Source organism: Scyliorhinus canicula, chromosome 11, assembly GCF_902713615.1.
Source record: "Scyliorhinus canicula chromosome 11, sScyCan1.1, whole genome shotgun sequence".
NCBI lineage: Eukaryota > Metazoa > Chordata > Chondrichthyes > Carcharhiniformes > Scyliorhinidae > Scyliorhinus > Scyliorhinus canicula.
Window position 1 is genome coordinate 94,503,710 of NC_052156.1, and position 23,564 is coordinate 94,527,273.

At 49.1% G+C, this 23,564-nt stretch overlaps 1 protein-coding gene across 2 annotated transcripts in view; it reads right to left on the reverse strand.

Moving 5' to 3' along the window:
* The window catches only part of LOC119973201 (transmembrane and coiled-coil domains protein 1-like), an 85,119-nt gene that overhangs the window by 21,902 nt on the left and 39,653 nt on the right, over positions 1-23,564 (reverse strand). Inside the window, exons 1-2 of one of the 2 annotated variants that reach the window (XM_038810854.1) lie at positions 12,956-13,000; positions 9,309-10,234 (exon numbers count right to left, since the gene is read on the reverse strand). In XM_038810854.1, coding sequence (XP_038666782.1) covers positions 9,309-10,234; positions 12,956-12,958 — 929 coding nt within the window. In that variant the 5' untranslated portion in view covers positions 12,959-13,000. Of the gene's footprint in view, positions 1-9,308; positions 10,235-12,955; positions 13,001-23,564 lie in introns of those variants that run through there. The other variant, XM_038810853.1, reaches the window with a different exon arrangement.

Sequence of the window (23,564 nt, forward strand, 5' to 3'; positions counted from 1 at the left end):
GAGACCCAAGCCGGGAATTGAACCCGAGACCTCGACGCTGTGAAGCAACGGTGCTAACCACTGTGCTACAATGCCGTCCACAATGATCACTGTTGTCCCACTGATATTTTATCCAGTTGGGCCAAATCGTTTCCCAGAACCAGATCCAATGGTGCCTGCCCTCTCGTTGGACCGGAAACATACTGCAGCAGAAAATGATCTTGAAATTCTGGAAATTCTTGTCCTTTCACATTATTCTATCCCAGTCCATATTTGGATAATTGAAATAGCCCATTATAATTATCCTATAATTCTTGCATCTCTAGAACATAGAACAGTACAGCACAGTACAGGCCCTTCAGCCCACGATGTTGTGCCGACTACTTAACCGAATGTAAGATCAACCTGACCTACACCCCTTCAATTTACTGCTGTCCATGTGCTTTTGTAAGAGTCGCTTAAATGTCCCTAATGACTCTGACTCCACCTCTGCTGGCAGTGCATTCCACACACCCATCACTCTCTGTAAAGAACCTACCTCTGACATCTCCCCGATACCTTCCTCCAATCGCCTTAAAATTATGTCCCCTCGTGACAGCCATTTCCGCCCTGGGGAAAAGTCTCTGGCTATCCACTCTATCCATGCCTCTCATCACCTTGTACACCTCTATCAAGTCACCTCTCTGCCTTCTTCGCTCCAGTGAGAAAAGCCCTAGCTCCCTCAACCTTTCTTCATAAGACATGCCCTCCAGTCCAGGCAGCATCTGGTAAATCTCCTCTGTTCCCTCTCCAAAGCATCCACATCCTTCCTATAATGAGGCGACCAGAACTGGACACAATATTCCAAATTCATCAATGTGTCTCGTCACATCCTCAAAGAATTCAATGAGGCTTGTGAGGCATGACCTGCCCCTCACAAAGCCATGCTGACTATCTTTAATCAAACGTATTTAATCTAAATAACTCTGTAACTTCTTTGCAAATGTGTTTCTCTACAACCCTTCCACCAATTGGTGGTCTATATCCCATTCTGATCAGTGTTATTGCATCTTTTTCATTCCTTAACTCTAGCCAGAGATCTGAAACATCCTTTCTCTCCAGTACTGTAATCCCATATTTAATAATCCTGTCATTACTTCCATCCCATTTCTTCCTTTCCTACCTCTCCTAAATACCCAGGAATATTCAATACCTGGTGCTGTAGTTCTTTGAGCCAGGTATGTCCACCTGTTTCTGTAGTTCAACAGTCTTATTAACCACACTCCGTGCATTCACATACATGCACAATAAACCTGATTTAATGGTTTTACTTTCCCTTACTCTGACCCCATCTAATGACTTCAAAACTCTTCAAGGATTGTATTTACCTTGATATTATTCTCTGATATATCTTCCTTATCAGTTAACACTTCTCTACTTCCCACTGCCAATTTTTCTCCTCTTTATTTTCCCTCAGGTTCACATCCTCCTACCAATCTAGTTTAAGCCCAGTGAAGCAATTGAGGCGACCTCATTGAATGTTTTTGAGTGAAAGGTGGATAGATTTTTGAACAGGAAATAAGGGTTGTGGTGAGTGGGTGGGTAAGTGGAGCTGAGTTCACAAAAGATCAACCATGATCTCATTGAATGGTAGAGCAGGCTCGAGGGGCCAGATGGCTTACTCTTGCTCCTAGTTCTTATGTTCTCATCAGCTTTAGTAAACCTCCCTGTGAGGACATTAGTCCCAGTCCTGAGAAGTCCTTGGCAGGTAGGATCAAGAAAAACCCTAATGCTTTCTATAGGTATGTCAGGAATAAAAGAATGACTAGGGTAAGAGTAGGGCCAGTCAAGGACAGTAGTGGGAAGTTATGCGTGGAGTCCGAGGAGATAGGAGAGGTGCTAAATGAATATTTTTTGTCAGTATTCACACAGGAAAAAGACAATGTTGTCGAGGAGAATAGTGAGATACAGGCTACTAGACTAGACGGGTTTGAGGAGAAGGTGTTAGCAATTCTGGAAAGTGTGAAAATAGATAAGTCCCCTGGGCCGGATGGGATTTATCCTAGGATTCTCTGGGAAGCTAGGGAGGAGACTGCAGAGCCTTTGGCTTTGATCTTTATGTCATCATTGTCTACAGGAATAGTGCCAGAAGACTGGAGGACAGCAAATGTTGTCCCCTTGTTCAAGAAGGGCAGTTGAGACAACCCCGGTAACTATAGACCAGTGAGCCTTACTTCTGTTGTGGGCAAAGTCTTGGAAAGGATTATGAGAGATACGATTTATAATCATCTAGAAAGGAATAATTTGATTAGGGATAGTCAACACGGTTTTGTGAAGGGTAGGTCGTGCCTCACAAACCTTATTGAATTCTTTGAGAGGTTAACCAAACAGGTGGACGATGGTAAAGCAGTTGATGTGGTGTATATGGATTTCAGTAAAGCGTTTGAGAAGGTTCCCCACGGTAGGCTATTGCAGAAAATACGGAGGCATGGTAGCACGGTAGCATGGTGGTTAGCATAAATGCTTCACAGCTCCAGGGTCCCAGGTTCGATTCCCGGCTGGGTCACTGTCTGTGCGGAGTCTGCACGTCCTCCCCGTGTGTGCGTGGGTTTCCTCCGGGTGCTCCGGTTTCCTCCCACAGTCCAAAGATGTGCGGGTTAGGTGGATTGGCCATGCTAAATTGCCCGTAGTGTCCTAAAAAGTAAGGTTAAGGGAGGGATTGTTGGGTTACGGGTATAGGGTGGATACGTGGGTTTGAGTAGGGTGATCATGGCTCGGCACAACATCGAGGGCCGAAAGGCCTGTTCTGTGCTGTACTGTTCTATGTTCTATGGAAATGAGGGTGATTTAGCAGTTTGGATCAGAAATTGGCTAGCTGTAAGAAGACAGAGGATGGTGGTTGATGGGAAATGTTCAGCCTGGAGTTCAGTTACTAGTGGTGTACTACAAGGATCTGTTTTGGGGCCACTGCTGTTTGTTATTTTTATAAATGACCTGGAGGAGGGCGTAGAAGGATGGGTGAGTAAATGTACGGATGACACTATCAGTGGATTTGTGGACAGTGCGGAAGGATGTTGCACGTTACAAGAGGGACATAGATAAGCTGCAGAGCTGGGCTGACAGGTGGCAAATGGAGTTTAATGCAGAAAAGTGTGAGGTGATTCATTTTGGAAGGAGTAACAGGAATACAGAGTACTGGGCTAATGGTAAGATTCTTGGTAGTGTGGATGAGCAGAGAGATCTCGGTGTCCATGTACTGGATCCCTGAAAGTTGCCACCCAGGTTGATAGGGTTGTTAAGAAGGCGTAGGGTGTGTTAGCTTTTATTGGCAGAGGGGCTGAGTTTCAGAGCTATATGAGGTCATGTTGCAGTTGTGCAAAACTCTGGTGCGGCCGCATTTGGAGTATTGCGTACAGTTCTGGTCGCCTCATTATAGGAAGGACGTGGAAGCATTGGAAAGGGTGCAGAGGAGATTTACCAGGATGTTGCCTGGTGTGGAGGCAAGATCTTATGAGGAAAGGCTGAGGGACTTGAGGCTGTTTTCGTTAGAAAGAAGGTTAAGAGGTGACTTAATAGAGGCATACTAGATGATCAGAGGATTAGATAGGGTAGACAGTGAGAGCCTTTTTCCTCGGATGGTGATGGCTAGCACGAGGGGACATAGCTTTAAATTGAGGGGAGATAGATATAGAACAGATGTCAGAGGTAGGACCTTTACTCAGAGAGTAGTAAGGGCGCGGAATGCCCTGCCTGCAACAGTAGAGGATTCGCCAATACTAAGGGCATTTAAATGGTCATTGGATAAACATATGGATGATAATGGAATAGTGTAGATGGGCTTTAGAGTGGTTTCACAGGTCGGCGCAACATCGCGGGCCGAAGGGCCTGTACTGTAATGTTCTAATTCTAATACACACACACCCCTCCCCCAAACGCTACACACACACACACCCCTCCCCCATACATTACGCCCCCTCCCCCATACGCTACACACACATCCCCCTCCCCCATACGCGAAACACAACCCCCCTCCCCATACGCGACACACACACCCCTCCCCCATATGCTACACACACACACACACCCCTTCCCCCATTTGCTACAGACACCCCCCTCCCCATACGCTACACACACACACACCCCTCCCCATACGCTACACACACACACCCCCATACGCTACACACACACACCCCCATACGCTACACACACCCCTCATACGCTACACACACCCCCCATACGCTACACACACACACACCCCTCTCCCCCATACGCTACACATAGACACACCACCCTCCCCCATACGCTACACACACTCCCTCCCCCATACGCTACACACACCCCTCTCCCCCATACGCTACACACGCACACCCCTCTCCCCCATACGCTACACACACACACAACCCCCTCCCCCATACACTACGCACACACCCCCTTCCCCATACACTACAATCACACACCCCCTCCCCCATTCGCTCCACACACACACCCCTCCCCATACACTGCACACACACACACCCCTCTCCCATACACTACACACACACACCCCCATACGCTACACACACCCCTCATACGCTACACACACACCCCCCATACGCTCCACACACACACCCCTCTCCCCCATACGCTACAGATAGACACACCACCCTCCCCCATACGCTACACACACTCCCTCCCCCATACGCTACACACACACACACCCCCCTCTCCCCATACGCTACACACACACAACCCCCTCCCCCATACACTACACACACACAGACTCCCCTCCCCCATACGCTGCACACACACACCCCTCCCCCATACACTACACACACACCCCCTTCCCCATACACTACACACACACTCCCCCTCCCTCATACACTACAATCACACACCCCCTCTCCCATTCGCTACACACACAGACACCCCCTCCACCATACGCTACACACACACACCCCTCCCCCATACGCTGCACACACACACACCCCTCCCCCATACACTACACACACCTCCTTCCCCATACACTACACACACACACCCCCTCCCCCATACACTACAATCACACACCCCCTCCCCCATTCGCTACACACAGACACCCCCTCCACCATACGCTACACACACACACCCCTCCCCCATACGTTGTACACACATACAGCCCTCCCCCATACGCTGCTCCCACACACACACACCCCTCCCCCATACACTACACACACACACAGACTCCCCTCCCTATACGCTGCGCACACACACACACACACCCTCCCCCATACACTACACACACACCCCCCTCCCCATACACTACACACACACACCCCTTCCACCATACGCTACACACACACACCCCTCCCCCATACGTTGTACACACACACACAGCCCTCCCCCATACGCTGCACCCACACACACACCCCCCTCCCCCATACACTACACACACACAGACTCCCCTCCCCATACGCTGCACACACACACCCCTCCCCCATACGTTGCACGAACACACACACCCTCCCCCATACACTACACACACACACCCTTCCCCATACACTGCACACACACCCCCCATACACTACAATCACACATCCCCCTCCCCCATTCGCTACACACACAGACACCCCTTCCACCATACGCTACACACACACCACCCCATACGTTGTACACACACACACAGCCCTCCCCCATACGCTGCACCCACACACACACACCCCTCCCCCATACGCTACACACACACACCCTCTCCCCATACGCTGCACAGACATACACACCCCTGTTCCATATGCTACACATACTCCCCTTCCCATACGCTACACACGCACACACCCCCCTCCCCCATACGCTACACACACCCCCTCCCCATACGCTACACACGCACACACCCCCTCCCCATATGCTACACGCACACACCCCAACCCATACGCTACACAACTAACACCTCTCTCCCCCATACACTACACACACACCCCTCCCCATATGCTACACACACACACCCCTTCCCCCATATGCTACACAGACACCCCCCTCCCCCATACGCTACACACACACACCCCCTCCCCATACGCTACACATGCACACACACCCCTCCCCTGTACGCTACACACACCCCCTCCCCATGCGCTACACACGCACACACCCCCTCCCCCATACGCTACACGCACACACACCCCAACCCATACGCTACACACACACACCCCTCTCCCCCATGCGCTACACACACCCCTCCCCATATGCTACACACACACACACCCCTTCCCCCATATGCTACACAGACACCCCCCTCCCCCATACACTACACACACACCCCTCCCCATACGGTACACACACACCCCCATACGCTACACACACACCCCCATACGCTACACACACACCCCCATACGCTACACACACACACACACTCCCTCCCCCATACGCTACACACACCCCTCTCCCCCATACGCTACACACACACCCCTCTCCCCCATACGCTACACACACACACAACCCCCTCCCCCATACACTACACACACAGACTCCCCTCCCCCATACGCTGCACACACACACACCCCTCCCCCATACACTACACACACCTCCTTCCCCATACACTACACACACACACCCCCTCCCCCATACACTACAATCACACACCCCCTCCCCCATTCGCTACACACACAGACACCCCCTCCACCATACGCTACACACACACACCCCTCCCCCATACGTTGTACACACATACAGCCCTCCCCCATACGCTGCTCCCACACACACACACCCCTCCCCCATACACTACACACACACAGACTCCCCTCCCCATACGCTGCACACACACACACCCCTCCCCCATACGCTGCACACACACACACCCCCTCCCCCATACACTACACACACACACCCATACACTACAATCACACATCCCCCTCCCCCATTCGCTACACACAGACACCCCTTTCACCATACGCTACACACACACACTTCCCCCATACGTTGTACACACACACACAGCCCTCCCCCATACGCTGCACCCACGCACCCCTCCCCCATACGCATCACACACACACACCCTCTCCCCATACGCTACACACACACACACACCCTTCCCCATACGCTGCACAGACATACACACCCCTCCTCCATATGCTACACATACCCCACTCCCCCATATGCTACACACACACCCCCTCCCCATACGCTACACACGCACACACCCCCCTCCCCCATACGTTACACACACCCCCTCCCCATATGCTACACACGCACACACCCCCCTCCCCCATACGCTACACGCACACAGCCCCCTCCCGATACGCTACACGCACACACCCCTCCCCCATACGCTACACGCACACACACCCCTCCCCCATACGCTACATGCACACACCTCCCCCATATGCTACACCCGCACCTCCCCCAAACCCATAGACACCTCCCCCATATACAGACACATCCCCATATACACACTCCCCCATACACACGTACACTCTCCCCATACACACATACACACTCCCCCATACACATGCACTCTCCCCCATACACACATGCATATACCCCCATACACACTCCCCCATACACACATACACGCTCCCCCATACACACTCCCCCATACACACATACACACACCCCCATTCACACTCCCCCATATCCCCATACACTCTCCCCCGTACACACATACACTCTCCCCCATACACACATACACTCTCCCCCATACACACATACACTCTCCCCCATACACACATACACTCTCCCCCATACACACATACACTCTCCCCCATACCATAGATTATCATAGAATTTACAGTGCAGAAGGAGGCCATTCGGCCCATCGAGTCTGCACCGGCTCTTGGAAAGAGCACCCTACCAAAGGTCAACACCTCAACCCTATCCTCATAACCCAGTAACCCCACCCAACACTAAGGACATTTATGGTCACTAAGGGCAATTTATCATGGCCAGTCCACCTAACCTGCACATCTTTGGACTGTGGGAGGAAATCGGAGCACTCGGAGGAAACCCACGCATACACGGGGAAGATGTGCAGACTCCGCACAGACAGTGATCCAAGCCGGAATCGAACCTGGGACCCTGGAGCTGTGAAGCAATTGTGCTATCCACAATGCTACCATGCTGCACCGAACACACATACACTCTCCCCCTCACACACATACACTCTCCCTCATACACACATACACTCTCCTCATACAGACATACACACTTCCCCATACACACATACACACTCCCCCATACACACATACGCACTCCCCCCCATACACACATACACTCTCCCTCATACACTCCCCCCCCATACACACATACACACTGCCCCATACACACATACACTCTCCCCCATACACACATACACTCTCCCCCATACACACATACACTCTCCCCCATACACACATACACTCTCCCCCATACACACATACACTCCCCCCCCCATACACACATACACTCCCCCCCCATACACACATACACTCCCCCCATACACACATACACTCCCCCCCCATACACACATACACACTCCTCCATACACACATACACCCCCCCCCCCATGGAATTCCTTGCCTAGTGAAGCAGTTGAGGCTCCTTCATTACATGTTTTTAAGGTAAAGATAGATAGTTTTTTGAAGAATAAAGGGATTAAGGGTTATGGTGTTCGGGCCGGAAAGTGGAGCTGAGTCCACAAAAGATCAGCCATGATCTCATTGAATGGCGGAGCAGGCTCGAGGGGCCAGATGGCCTATTCCTGCTCCTAGTTCTTATGTTCTTATACACACATACACTCTCCCCCATACACACATACGCACTCCCCCATACACTCTCCCCCATACACACATACACTCTCCCCATACACACTCCCCCATACACACACCCCCATACACACATACACACTCCCCCATACACGCATACTCTCCCCCATACACACTCCCCCATACACAAATAGACTCCCCCCCCATACACACATACACTCTCCCCCATACACACATACACTCTCCCCATACACACATACACTCTCCCCCATACACACATACACTCTCCCCATACACACTCCCCCATACACACGCCCCCATACACACATACACACTTCCCCATACACGCATAGACTCTCCCCCATACACACATACACTCCCCCCCATACACACATACACACTCCCCCCATACACACATACACTCCCCCCCCATACACACATACACACTCCTCCATACACACATACACTCCCCCCCATACACACATACACACTCCCCCATACACACATACAGACCAGTTGTGAAAGGTTCAGGGTGGATATGATTGGAAACACCCACCCACTCTAGGACAGGAATGAATCTCACATCAAACCAAATGTAAATGACCAACAATCTAACAGGAGGTTGGTTGTAGTGCACCATACAGCTCCTTGCTTTGACTGTACCTGTATCGTTCTTCCTGAAGTGTTTGTAACATGAGGGTATAATCCCTCTGATAGTGAGATTTCAGAGTGTCAAACGATTCTTCCAATCGGGATTGCGTTTCCTTCACTTGGTGCAGTTCCTGGAATATTCCCTCAAAGCCCAAGTTGGAGAGGTCCAGTGTGTTGGTTTTCGAGGTGGACAGTTCCAAGGGTGTCCCTGACATGCTGTTGGCACCCGAACCCGACGTGCCACTTGAGCACTCCTCCTCACTGCCGTACCTGGGGCTGAATTGCAGATTGCCACAGATGCCTAGGCCCTTGAGGCATTCCTCAGCCTGTTCTTCATCCAGGGAGTCCTTGAGGCTGGGAATGTTGTCAGCACTGCCAAATCTGTTGCGGAGAAGAGATGCAAACCCCCGCGGTTTAGAGACCACAGCGCCTGCAGCCGTGTGGGTTGCCTGGGAAAAGCTGGAGAGGCCGCCCCGTACGCTGCCCACCACACCCTCGCTGAAACCGGTCACCTTGGCGCTCACACCTTTCAAGCCCTGCTGCATGTCCCGCAGCACATCCTTGGGCTGCCGAGGGATACCGTTGTACTCAATCTCGCGCAGTTTGCGGTGGTAGTGCTCGAGCTTGCGCTGCAGCTGGAGGATTGTTTGAGCTGATTTCTGGTTCTTCTTCTCAAAGACCTGCTTGATGCGGGCACCCTGCTGCCGGTCCGCATTGTTGGCCAGCTTGAGATACTCTGCCACATTGTCATCCCGGGCTGTCTGCTCAACCTTCAGCTGTTCGGTCAACTTCAGGATTTTCTGCTGCAGGTGGGCGATGGCAGCTTTTGTCCTCTGAGGGTCCAGGGCAGCATCCAGGCCATCCACGCTGAGCCCACCATCTGAGCTTGAGGCAATCACACTCGACGGGGCCAAGCTGTTCAATTCCAGCCGTTCGATCTACGACACAGAACCAAAGGTCAATAGTGCACGTGTGGTTCCTTTAGAAAATAGAACAAATGGTGACAACTATATACCAGGGTGATTAGGAGAAATGATTGAAACCCCAGATCTCCTCCCAGCAGCTTCTCCACTCCAAACAAAGTTGCTACGAGAGCTGTTGTTTGCCATTGTTGATGAGAAATAGTCATTTACCCCAACATTATATGTGGAGCTACCAACAGGTTTGTGTGTGGATGACTGGGATTATTCAGAGGCTACACAGGGCTCGCGTGTGGATGACTGGGATTATTCAGAGGCTACACAGGGCTCGCGTGTGGATGACTGGGATTATTCAGAGGCTACACAGGGCTCGCGTGTGGATGACTGGGATTATTCAGAGGCTACACAGGGCTCACGTGTGGATGACTGGGATTATTCAGAGGCTACATAGGGCTCACGTGTGGATGACTGGGATTATTCAGAGGCTACACAGGGCTCGCGTGTGGATGACTGGGATTATTCAGAGGCTACACAGGGCTCGCGTGTGGAAATTCTACACGTTTAAGCATTTGAATTGAGTTTACAAAATCTGGAAATGAAAAACTGGGATTTGTAAAACTAACCAGGAAGTGTTGTCATTAAGAACCCGCAATGGTTCACCCCAATGTCCAATGAAGGAAACCTGCCGTACTGAGTCTGGCATAATGTTGCTCCGGACCACACCAATGTGATCGATTCTCAACTGCTCTGTGAGGGGACCGAGCACGCCACTCAGTTATAATAGTAATAATCTTTATTGTCACAAGTAGGCTTACATTAACAGTGCAATGAAGTTACTGCGAAAATCCCGAGTCACCACATTCCGGCGCCTGTTCAGGTACACAGAGGGAGAATTCACCTAACAAGCACGTCTTTCAGGACTTGTGGGAGGAAACTGGAGCACCCAGAGGAAACCCATGCAGACATGGGGAGAACATGCAGACTCCACACAGACAGTGATCCAAGCCGGGAATCAAACCTGGGAATTTGTATCAAACTAACAAAGAAGCTCACGCTACCTCCTCAGGACAGCTAGGAATGGACAATAAACGATGGTCACATCCCAAGAAATAATTTAAATGATAAAAAACTGAACAGCCCTAAAATGTAGTCTCTGAATCAAAGCACTATCCATCCAGTCTCACTACATCTATTCACCCATAAAACATTCCCTGTCAACTCTGCACTAACCATCAGCTCAGAACAGGTTTAACTGTAAGAAGTCTACAACCACCAGGTTAAAGTCCAACAGGTTTGTTTCGAATCACTAGCTTTCGGAGCACTGCTCCTTCCTCAGGTGGATGAAGAGCTGGGTTCCAGAAACACATATATAGACAAAGTCAAAGATGCAACACGATACTTTGAATGAGTCTTTGCAGGTATTTAGTCTTTACAGGTCCAGATGGAACAGTTGGAGAGAGGGATCATCACAGGTTAAAGAGCTGTGAATTGTCTCAAGTAGGACAGTTGGTAGGACAACCGCACAGCTTCCGCAGAACCTCAAAAGACCACTGTTAGCAGCAAACTACCCAGCCTTCAGAACAGTGACCACGACACCACACAACCCTGCCATGACAATCTCTGCAAGACGTGCCAGATCATCGACATGGGTACCACCATTACACGTGAGAACACCACCCACCAGGTACATGGTACATACTCGAGCAACTCGGCCCAACGTTGTCTACCTCATACTCTGCAGGAAAGGATGTCCCGAAGTAAGGTACATTGGTGAGACCATGCAAACGCTGTGACAACAGATGAACGGACATCGAGTGATAATCGCCAGGCAGGAATGTTCCCTTCCAGTCGGGGAACACTTCAGCAGTCAAGGGCATTCAGCCTCTGATATTCGGGTAAGCGTTCTCCAAGGCGGCCTTCAGAATGTGCGATAACGCAGAATCGCCGAGCAGAAACTGATAGCCAAGTTCCGCACACAAGTACGGCCTCAACCGTGAACTTGGATTCATGTTGTATTACATTCACCCCCCACCATCTGGCCTGGGCTTGCAAAATCCTACCAACTGTCCTGGTTGAGACAATTCACACCTCTTTAACCTGTGATTATCCCTCTCTCCAGTTGCTCTGTCTGGATCTATAAAGACGTAATTACCTACAAAGACTCGCATTAATAGCATTGTGTTGCATCAGTGACTTTGTCTATAAATATATTTCTGGAACCCATATCTTCATTAACCTGAGGAAGGAGCAGTGCTCTGAAAGCTAGTGATTTGAAACAAACCTGTTGGACTTTAACCCTGGTGTTGTAAGACTTCTTACTGTGCCCACCCCAGCCCAACGCCGACATCTCCACATCAGGTTTAACTGTAACCGGCTAGTAACTCATCTCCCAACTCCCCAAAGCTAACTACAAGGTACAAGTCAGGAGTGTAATGGAATACTCTCTACTTGCCTGGATGAGTGCAGCTCCAACAACACTCAAGAAGCTCAACACCATCCAGGACAAAGCAACCCCGCTTGATTGCCCCCTCTTCCACAAACATTCAAGCCCTCCACCGACGCACAGTCGCAGTTCGGTGTACCATCTACAAGATGTACTGCAGTGACTCACCAAGGGTCCTTAGGCAGCACCCGCTAAACTCAAGATCAATACCATCTAGATCAATACCATCTAGAAAGACAAGGGCAGCCAATACATGGGAACACCATCACTTGGAAGTTCCCCTCCAATTCACTCACCATCCTGACTTGGAAATATATCGCCGTTCCTTCACTGTTGCTGGGTGAAAATCCTGGCATTCCCTCCCTCACAGCACAATGGATTGCAGCAGTTCAAGAAGGCAGCTCACCACCACCTTCGGAAGGGCAATGAGGGATGGGCAGTAAATGCTGCTCCAGCCAGTGAGGCCCACACTCCAAGAAAGAATAAATAAATATCAAAAACAGGAACAGTGCTAAGTTAAATCTCCTCCCTACAGTCACACCCTCCCTTCCAGCTCCAGCTCCTTGCTTGGTGTCTGCTCCTGGTTCTGGTTACTGTGTTGATGGGAGTAAATATGCACACAGCATACTCACTCATGGTTCCTCTGTGTACATAGGAGTGTTTCTGCTCCTGATCAGATTATATATATTGAAGATCCAAAAGGAATGGGACTTTCCATGAAAAAAACCTCTTCCTACGTCCCTCTCTCTCTCTCCCAGACTGGTTTCGATAAGTTCAATTACAGCGAGTATCTGAAGCACTGAGACAACAGTTAATGGACACTTAGAAACCAAATGATTACAACACACAGATCAGATAGCGATAACAGCCACAAAGCAAAGAATAGCTGAACCCTCGGGGCTGACTAAATAGAACAAGGAGCAGCTCAGTTTCAACCGTGACAAGGAAGTGTGTCAGCAAAACTAACTTAAACAGCTCTGAAACTAAGCTAAAGAATGTGAAAGGGCTGCCTGGGATTTCTGAGAGAGGAGTTTATGACTCAGGGGATCTGGAGGTGTGTACACCTGAACACTCAATCACTTGCCTCACAGGGATTGCTAACATTTTTAGAAGCCAAGCTCCAGTCACAGGGCCTCAGTACTCCCAGGGTCAGGGGTCGGAGACAGAAAATCCTCCTGATTGCTGTTCTGTCACTCCCGGGTCAGAGAGACAGTGAAAGTTAGTCAGGATGCCAGTTGGTGAGCACAGCCCACAGACCCTGGAGTAAGTACACTGGGTATGGGAAACCAGAGGTTGAAACTGGATTCCCAATGGTAGCAAACTCAGTTGCTTGGGGGTGAGGAAGGGGAGATATTTTGTGTGTATAAAAGCATAGGGCCTGAAAGTACAAGCAGATCACTCCGAAGTTAAACAAACAATATCAAACTCATCCATCAGTAAACAAGCTTCCTCCAGCAGCCCTGCCTCAGTCTCGCCTTGCTATGTTTCTGCTGGATGTGTTTCCTCCAGTACATGACTGTGTTTGAATGGGCCGCTTATTCTCAGCAAAACACAACACTGAACTTCATTCACCACAACGACACAAACTACAACTCTTCCAATATCAAACACTGAGGCACACAGTCACTTGAAACTATGAATCCACCCAGCATCAGCCCTGCAGCAGAATGATATCACCCAGATACCAAAGCAAGTAAACACTGTCACATCGGGCCCAGGGCAAAGACAAAGCTGAGAATTGCCGGCCCGGCATGAAGGGAGGGGGCAGGTACGGGGATGAGAACAGAGAGGTGGCCAAGAGTTCCAGTGCTCATGGAATTCCAGACTCTGGGATCACTGTATCAATGCTCATGGAATTCCTGACTCTGGGATCACTGTGTCAATGCTCTGACAGAGCCAGACTCTGGGATCACTGTGTCAGTGCTCCGACAGAGCCAGACTCTGGGATCACCGTGTCAGTGCTCCGACAGAGCCAGATTTTGGGATCACTGTGTCAGTGCTCCGACAGAGCCAGACTCTGGGATCACCGTGTCAGTGCTCCGACAGAGCCAGACTCTGGGATCACCGTGTCAGTGCTCCGACAGAGCCAGACTCTGGGATCACTGTGTCAGTGCTCCGACAGAGCCAGACTCTGGGATCACCGTGTCAGTGCTCCGACAGAGCCAGACTCTGGGATCACTGTGCCAGTGCTCCGACAGAGCCAGACTCTGGGATCACTGTGTCAATGCTCCGACAGAGCCAGACTCTGGGATCACTGTGTCAGTGCTCCGACAGAGCCAGATTTTGGGATCACCGTGTCAGTGCTCCGACAGAGCCAGACTCTGGGATCACTGTGTCAGTGCTCCGACAGAGCCAGACTCTGGGATCACTGTGCCAGTGCTCCGACAGAGCCAGACTCTGGGATCACTGTGCCAGTGCTCCGACAGAGCCAGATTTTGGGATCACTGTGTCAGTGCTCCGACAGAGCCAGACTCTGGGATCACTGTGTCAGTGCTCCGACAGAGCCAGACTCTGGGATCACTGTGTCAGTGCTCCGACAGAGCCAGACTCTGGAATCACTGTGTCAATGCTCCGACAGAGCCAGACTCTGGGATCACTGTGCCAGTGCTCCGACAGAGCCAGACTCTGGGATCACTGTGTCAATGCTCCGACAGAGCCAGACTCTGGGATCACTGTGTCAGTGCTCCGACAGAGCCAGATTTTGGGATCACCGTGTCAGTGCTCCGACAGAGCCAGACTCTGGGATCACTGTGTCAGTGCTCCGACAGAGCCAGACTCTGGGATCACTGTGCCAGTGCTCCGACAGAGCCAGACTCTGGGATCACTGTGTCAGTGCTCCGACAGAGCCAGATTCTGGGATCACTGTGTCAGTGCTCCGACAGAGCCAGACTCTGGGATCACTGTGTCAGTGCTCCGACAGAGCCAGACTCTGGGATCACTGTGCCAGTGCTCCGACAGAGCCAGACTCTGGGATCACTGTGCCAGTGCTCCGACAGAGCCAGACTCTGGGATCACTGTGCCAGTGCTCCGACAGAGCCAGACTCTGGGATCACTGTGTCAATGCTCCGACAGAGCCAGACTCTGGGATCACTGTGTCAGTGCTCCGACAGAGCCAGATTTTGGGATCACCGTGTCAGTGCTCCGACAGAGCCAGACTCTGGGATCACTGTGTCAGTGCTCCGACAGAGCCAGACTCTGGGATCACTGTGCCAGTGCTCCGACAGAGCCAGACTCTGGGATCACTGTGCCAGTGCTCCGACAGAGCCAGATTTTGGGATCACTGTGTCAGTGCTCCGACAGAGCCAGACTCTGGGATCACTGTGTCAGTGCTCCGACAGAGCCAGACTCTGGAATCACTGTGTCAGTGCTCCGACAGAGCCAGACTCTGGGATCACTGTGTCAGTGCTCCGACAGAGCCAGACTCTGGGATCACTGTGTCAGTGCTCCGACAGAGCCAGACTCTGGAATCACTGTGTCAATGCTCCGACAGAGCCAGACTCTGGGATCACTGTGCCAGTGCTCCGACAGAGCCAGATTTTGGGATCACCGTGTCAGTGCTCCGACAGAGCCAGACTCTGGGATCACTGTGTCAGTGCTCCGACAGAGCCAGATTTTGGGATCACCGTGTCAGTGCTCCGACAGAGCCAGACTCTGGGATCACTGTGTCAGTGCTCCGACAGAGCCAGACTCTGGGATCACTGTGTCAGTGCTCCGACAGAGCCAGACTCTGGGATCAATGTGCCAGTGCTCTGACAGAGCCAGACTCTGGGATCACTGTGTCAGTGCTCCGACTGAGCCAGATTTTGGGATCACTGTGTCAGTGCTCCGACAGAGCCAGATTCTGGGATCACTGTGTCAGTGCTCCGACAGAGCCAGACTCTGGGATCACCGTGTCAGTGCTCCGACAGAGCCAGATTCTGGGATCACCGTGTCAGTGCTCCGACAGAGCCAGACTCTGGAATCACTGTGTCAGTGCTCCGACAGAGCCAGACTCTGGGATCACTGTGTCAGTGCTCCGACAGAGCCAGATTTTGGGATCACCGTGTCAGTGCTCCGACAGAGCCAGACTCTGGAATCACTGTGTCAATGCTCCGACAGAGCCAGACTCTGGGATCACTGTGTTCAGAATAGTTTTTTGTAGTGATCATGATTGTTTTTGAGGCTCTTGATTTTGTATATTTCTGGGAATACATTTTGGGTGTTGTACAGTGATGACATACAAAATACTTGTTTCAATGCTTCAGCCATTTCACAGTCTCATCCTCCAAGGGACCACTGTTCAATTTAGTGATTCCTTTCCTGTACATAGAAGTTATTGCTTCTATTTTTCTAAATGTCTTGCTAGTTCACTCTCATATTCTATAATAATAATCTTTTATTGTCACAAGTATGAAGTAAATATGAAAAGCCCCTGGTCCGCCACCTGTTCGGGCAAGCTGGTACGGGAATTGAACCCTCGCTGCTGACCTTGTTCTGCATCACAAACCAGCTGTCTAGCCCACTGAGCTAATAATTTTTCACTCTTTAGATTTTACCCGTCTTTGCTGGTTGCTCATTTCCCCGATTTTACGGCCCACCACATTTGCAGCATTATACACCTCTTTCAATTTAATCTTACCCTGAACTTCCTTCGTTAGCCATGGACATTAGTCCATCTTTCTCAGTCTTTCTTTCTCAATGGAATATATCTTCGTAGAGGTAAAGGACACTTATTTCCTTAAATGTCAGTCACTGCTTATTTGCTGTCTTAGGGCACGTTTTCACAGTCCACTGCTGCCAACATCGTCTTATAGCCTTGTAATTGCCTTTATTTATGTTTAAGACACTAGTTACGCATCCAGGTTTATCACCCACATCATTCTCGAGTCACTCTTGCCTCGAGGATCCCCCACCCGAGGTTAGGTGGATTGGCCATGATAAATTGCCCTTAGTGTCCAAAATTGCTGTCAGTGTTGGGTGGGGTTACTGGGTTATGGGGATAGGGTGGAGGTGTTGACCTTGGGTAGGGTGCTCTTTCTAAGAGCCGGTGTAGACTCGATGGGCCGAATGGCCTCCTTCTGCACTGTAAATTGTATTGTGTTGTGTGTTACTACGAGTCTCATTACCCATGACAAGATCCAAAATAGCCTCCCCCCTGGTTAGTTCCAGAATATATTGCTGTCCCAAGTTAACTCTGTGAACTCATTCTCCTGATTATCTTTGCCAATCTGATCCATCTATTTGAAGATCAAAAATATCATTGATTATTGCAACGCCTTTCTTATAAGCCTCCATTATATTTGATTTACAATCTGTTCTACAATTTAACTACTGTGATGAATTTGGAAATTGTTGTATATCATTTTTTTTATTTTTGAGGCAATAATGTTATTAAAAGCCTGGGTTATGGTATATATTTGTCGCAGTGATATTATTAAAGAACCTAGGTTAAGGTATTCAGACTGTGTGTCTGCTAAAGCTGTACTTAATAAGTTGTAAAAGGGGAGGTCATCATTGATTCTAACCATTTACTTGTTTACATATAGAGGGCTAATGGAATATATTTATGATTGCTGGAGATTTACTGAGAGTAGGTCATTTATGAGGGGTTCTATCGAGTTCTAGCTAAGCAGATCATGTGCATCTGAGTGGGATATAGATGCTGTAGCTAATAGGAGGAGCCAGGTCTCTCTGTAGTTTAGCAGTTTGCCATAGGATTTGAGCCTGACAAGATAGAAGAATTTTAAGTTGAACAGCAGTTTTACCACATGCTGCTCGGCTGAGCAGAAGTGCACTGGTTCTGCTCCTGCAAGGGTCTCTCCAAACGTCTCTGCAAAATAATCTGTTAGTTAACATTATTTATAAGTGGCATTTGAACTGTATTGGGGTGCTTAATTGGAGTTAGTAGCAGGTATAGATAGTATTTTGACGTTTTTCCTTCTGTGCAAGAACTGTTAACTGTAAAGCTATTTCTTTGATGTTAATGTGGTTAATTCCAGGGTAGCACAATGGCGCAGTGGTTATCACTGCTGCCTCACGCTGCGGAGGACCCGGCCCACTGTCTGTGTGGAGTTTGCTCATTTTCACCGTGTCTGTGTGGGTCTCACCTCCACAACCTAAAAAGATGTGCAGGGTAGGTGAATTGGCCACGCTAAATTTCCCCTTAATTGGGGAAAAAAAGAATTGGGTACTCTAAATTTATATTCAAAAAATATGCTTTATTCCGTGTTTATATTAAAGTTTGTTTTGACATAAAACATTCTTATTGGTCAAAGTCATCATTCTGGGGTGAAATATCCTTTCCTCACAGTTTTACAAATTAAAAAATAATTATTCGGGGTTCTTGTCGGTTAACCTAAAAAGGTTGGGGTCTGATCTGGTACCCTAACACTGCTATCAGGGGCCTATAAACCAGTGACTTCTTTCCTTTTCTATTTTTTATCTCCACACAAACAGATTCTATATCTTCACCTCCCAGGCTAAGATCAAGTACCTGATTTTCCTCAGCATGGCATTCAATTCCAGTTACTTCCTTGGGTGTTGTTTGAGGTTAGGGTTTGGGCCACGGGGTGGCTTTCAGGTCTTGGGAGGTTGGGTTTAACCTTGAGGATGTGTTAGACTTGGTGAGGGTGGGGTAAGAGTGAAGGTTCAGAGGGCGGAGGCATAACCTTGAGGATTTAGGGGAGGGGATCCCCTGGGGGTGAAAGAGTCCTGTGGGGGATTGGTGTGTGTGCAATAGTCATCCAGAAGTGGGTAACAACTGGAACCATCCGAAGTTTGCCATTTATTTCACATTTTTTGGATGGTTTCCAATGTAGGTACGATTGCCAGGGAGAGTTTGCGCTTCTGGGTATTTGTTGTGCAAACTTTTCCTTGGTTTTCATACAGCCAATCCACATACTTTTCCTTTCTTCCAAACAATCCAAAATGTCAAATAACCATGAATTTCAGTTCCCAGCCTTGCTCACACTTGCAACCATGTTTTTGTAATGGTCATCATATCATTCTCATTGATTTCTCCTTGCACTGTGTCAAGTCCAATAAAGATATCATAAACTGTTTAAAAATGGGACCTTGCTGCACCAAAATATCGCTGCCAGATGTCACATGATTCACAAGTTGGCTACGCTTTCTGGAAATTTCCAACAGCAGTCACAGGACAAAAACTCAACGCTCGTCCTTGTGGAGTCATACACCTCTCATTGTGAGGACATATTACAATCAATAAAACCATGGATCGGCAGACAACTTGTCTCCTCAGCCTAGACTACAACTGAGGGAGAGCTATCCAAATGTGTGGACAGCATGGTAGCACAGTGGTGAGCATAGTAGCTTCACAACTCCAGGGTCCCAGGTTCGATTCCCATCTTGGGTCGCTGTCTGTGCGGAGTCTGCACATTCTCCCCATGTCTGCGTGAGTTTCCTCCGGGTGCTCCGGTTTCCTCCCAGTCCAAAGATGTGCAGGTAGGTGGATTGGCCATGCTAAATTGCCCTTGGTATCCAAAAAGGTTAGGTGGGGTTAATGGATTACGGGAATATATTGGAGGTGTGGCCATAAATGGGGTGCTATTTCCAAGGGCTGGTGCAGAATGGCCTTCTTGTGCACTATAAATTCTATGAAACCCGTTATACCTGCAGAGGTGTTAAAGTCACCACCTGTTTCACAAGGTAAACAATGGAATTTGACCAGACGCATAGAAACAGCTCATTAGCTGTCAACAGCACATCACTTAAACTTCTGGCCTTTGTAAAGTTTTAATATTACATTTCGGGGCTCATAACTCATCCTGCTGTTTAAACTCCAAGCTCCAAACATCAAAGGAGGACTCGAGGCTGACCAACAACCTACATTATAAGTCCTTGAAGCCTGCTTCTCTGGAAGATTCTTGCTGTCCTCTGCAGAGCAGACCAATTGTCTGTACACCAACCTCATCTCACTCCACCCTCATGAATATTAAAGTCATTTTGTAACTCTTAGGGGCTGGTTTAGCTCACCAGGCTAAATCACTGGCTTTTAAAGCAGACCAAGCAGGCCAGCAGCACGGTTCGATTCCCGTACCAGCCTCCCCGGACAGGCGGCGGAATGTGGTGACTAGGGGCTTTTCACAGTAACTTCATTGAAGCCTACTCGTGACAATAAGCGATTTTCATTTTCTTCAACTCCTGCTTCAGCTAGCTGAACCAGCCTGAACAATAGCTCAGATATGAAGGAACCCTCACTGGATTCTGACTCTCTGTGGTGCTTTTTCTTATAAGTTAATCATAGTTGTAAAATCTCCACTTTCCAATTTTATCATGCGTGTGTACAAAGTTGAACCTAATCCCCAGGTTTGAATACGTGAATAAACTGTAATTCTGATTTAACCCTGAATAGTCACTTTAAAGTTTGACCTGACAAACAGACTTTGGGAAAACACTGCACCAGGGAGCCAGTTCAATGCCAGCTTTGGGTAACTGTCTGTGTGGTGTTTGCACATTCTCCCTATGTGCCGGTTAGGTGGATTGGCCATTGTAAATTGCCTCTTAGTGTCCAGGGATGTGCAGGATAGGTGGAGTGACTGGTATGGAGCAGGGGAGTGGGCCGAGGTAGGGTCGGTGCAGACTCAATGGGCCGAATGGCCTTCTTCTGCAATGTCGCGGCTCTACAGCAGTTATTTTCAAACCCAGGGTCCCGACTCCTGGGTGGGTCACAGGCAGGTATCAGGAGAGTCAAATCGGCATTCCCGATTAAGGGAAGAAGTGCCCAATGATGCAACAAGATTTGGTAATTGCCTGCCGTGACCGGCTTCAGAATGCTGGCCATTCCGTGCATGCGTGCCCTCTCAGCAGTACACAGGCCCAGAACACAGTGTGGCAGAACGTGCTGACCCAGGAGCAGATTTTATTAAAAATCACTGGAATCTTCCTGACTGGAGTGGTGGCAGAGAGGTCATGCGCTCTAAACATTGAGGTCACGTGTTCTGGCCTTGAGAGATTCCTCCATTTTGCAGCTGCCAGCAGTGGTGGTGTGAACTCCAGGGCCTCTGGTGAGAAACCCATTAAGAAGCTGAAAACAGCATAAAGATGATTACTTGAGGTGTGAATTTATTAATTGCTCTACTGCAAATCAGGATTCAAAGTTCATGTATGTTATATGCAGGAAGCACAGGCAAATGAAAGTTTAAAACCCTCAAAACTTCAAAGGTATAGCGAGTTCGAGGATAAACCTCTTTATTTTGTTCAGCGGATACAGTGAGATCTTAAATCATCAACTGACATTATCAGAAATGTAACATAGCAATTGAGATGGTGAGGACCAAGCAGGCCCATCTGCAAATGAAAGGCAAGTGAAAATGGTGGGTCGAAGAGGTCGGCTGGCGTGGGTGGCGGAGGTCGGCCGGAGGAGGTCGGCAGGTTGATAAAAATGGATCCCAGGCAAAAATATTTGAAAAACTATGTTCTATGGTTCACCATAGCCTGTTTCAAAAACATCTCTGCTTCCAGCCAGGTAGCGAGAAAATAAAGTTTAATTTTGCCCCTCTCCTCTGTCTCTAACATCTGTCAATTCATCTACCTGGTTATCAATTCTGCATGTATTCCAGATAAAGGGCCTTTAATTCTGTCTTTGCACATTTTCCTCACTCTGTCTCTATTGGTTGATACACTCTTGTCTGTACACTTGGTCCCTTCCTGTCATGCTCTGATTTTCAGTCCCTGTATCACACCCTGAACTATTGTCTTTGTTAACTTTCAAAATCCCGGAACAACTCCCTCTTTCCAGAGGACTGGTGCCAGAGTTCCATGAAACAAACCTATTTCTCCCAAACCAATCTTTGAGCTACGCATTCAACTCTCTAACTTTATTTACCCTGCTTCAATTTTCTCGCAGTAATCCAGAGGTTATTACTTTTGTGATTCTGCTTTTCAATTTAGCCCCTCGTTGCTTGTATTCCCTTTCTTACTTCAACCTATGTGCTGGTACCCACGTGGACCCTGACAACTTGCCCTCCTGCTCCAGGTTCCTTGGCAGCACCAAGGAGATGTCCCTAATCCTGGCATTGAACAGGCAACACAGGCTTCAATTTCCTATCACTGACAGCAGAAGTCTCAAATCACTAGGTGTGCTGGTTTACACACCGACGGTCAGAACCAATGCTCGTGAATGAACTGTTGCATTTTGCACAGTACTCAAAGTTTAAAAAAAATAAATTTAGAGTATCCAATAATTTTTTTCCAATTAAGGGACAATTTAGTGTGGCCACTCCCCTACTCTGCACTTCTTTGGGTTGTGGGGGTGAGATCCACCAGACACGGGGAGAATGTGCAAACTCCATACGTCAGTGACCTGAGGCCAGGATCGAATCCAGGTCCTCAGCACCGTGAGGCACAGTAGTCAAAGTTGCTCATGCTATTATCTAGTCATTGAAACAAGCTTCGATGGCACTGTCTACCGGATTCAGTGCTCAGACTCTTGCCTTTTCTGGAGTCAGAACGCCACGGTGGCACAGTGGTTAGCACTGCTGTCTCGTGGCACCAGGGACCCAGGTTCGACTCCAGCCTTGGGTGACTGTGTGGGTTTCCTCTGGGTACTCCGGTTTCCCCCAGTCAAAAGATGTGCAGGTTAGGTGGATTGGCGATGCTAAATTGCCCCTTAGTGTCCTAAAATGGGCAGGTTAGGTGGGGTTATGGGGATAGGTCGAGTGAGCTATAGGATAAGTAGGGTGATCTTTCAGAGGGTCAGCGCAACTTCGATGGGTAGAATGGCCTCATTTTGCATTGCAGGGATTCTATAGATTTTGTTTGCTCAAGTTTCAATCCAAAGGTTTGAATACTTCATCCAAATCAGCATAAAAGCAAATTACTGCGGATGCTGGAATCCGAAACGAAAGAGAAAATGCTGGAAAATCTCAGCAGGTCTGGCAGCATCTGTAGGGCGAGGAAAGAGTG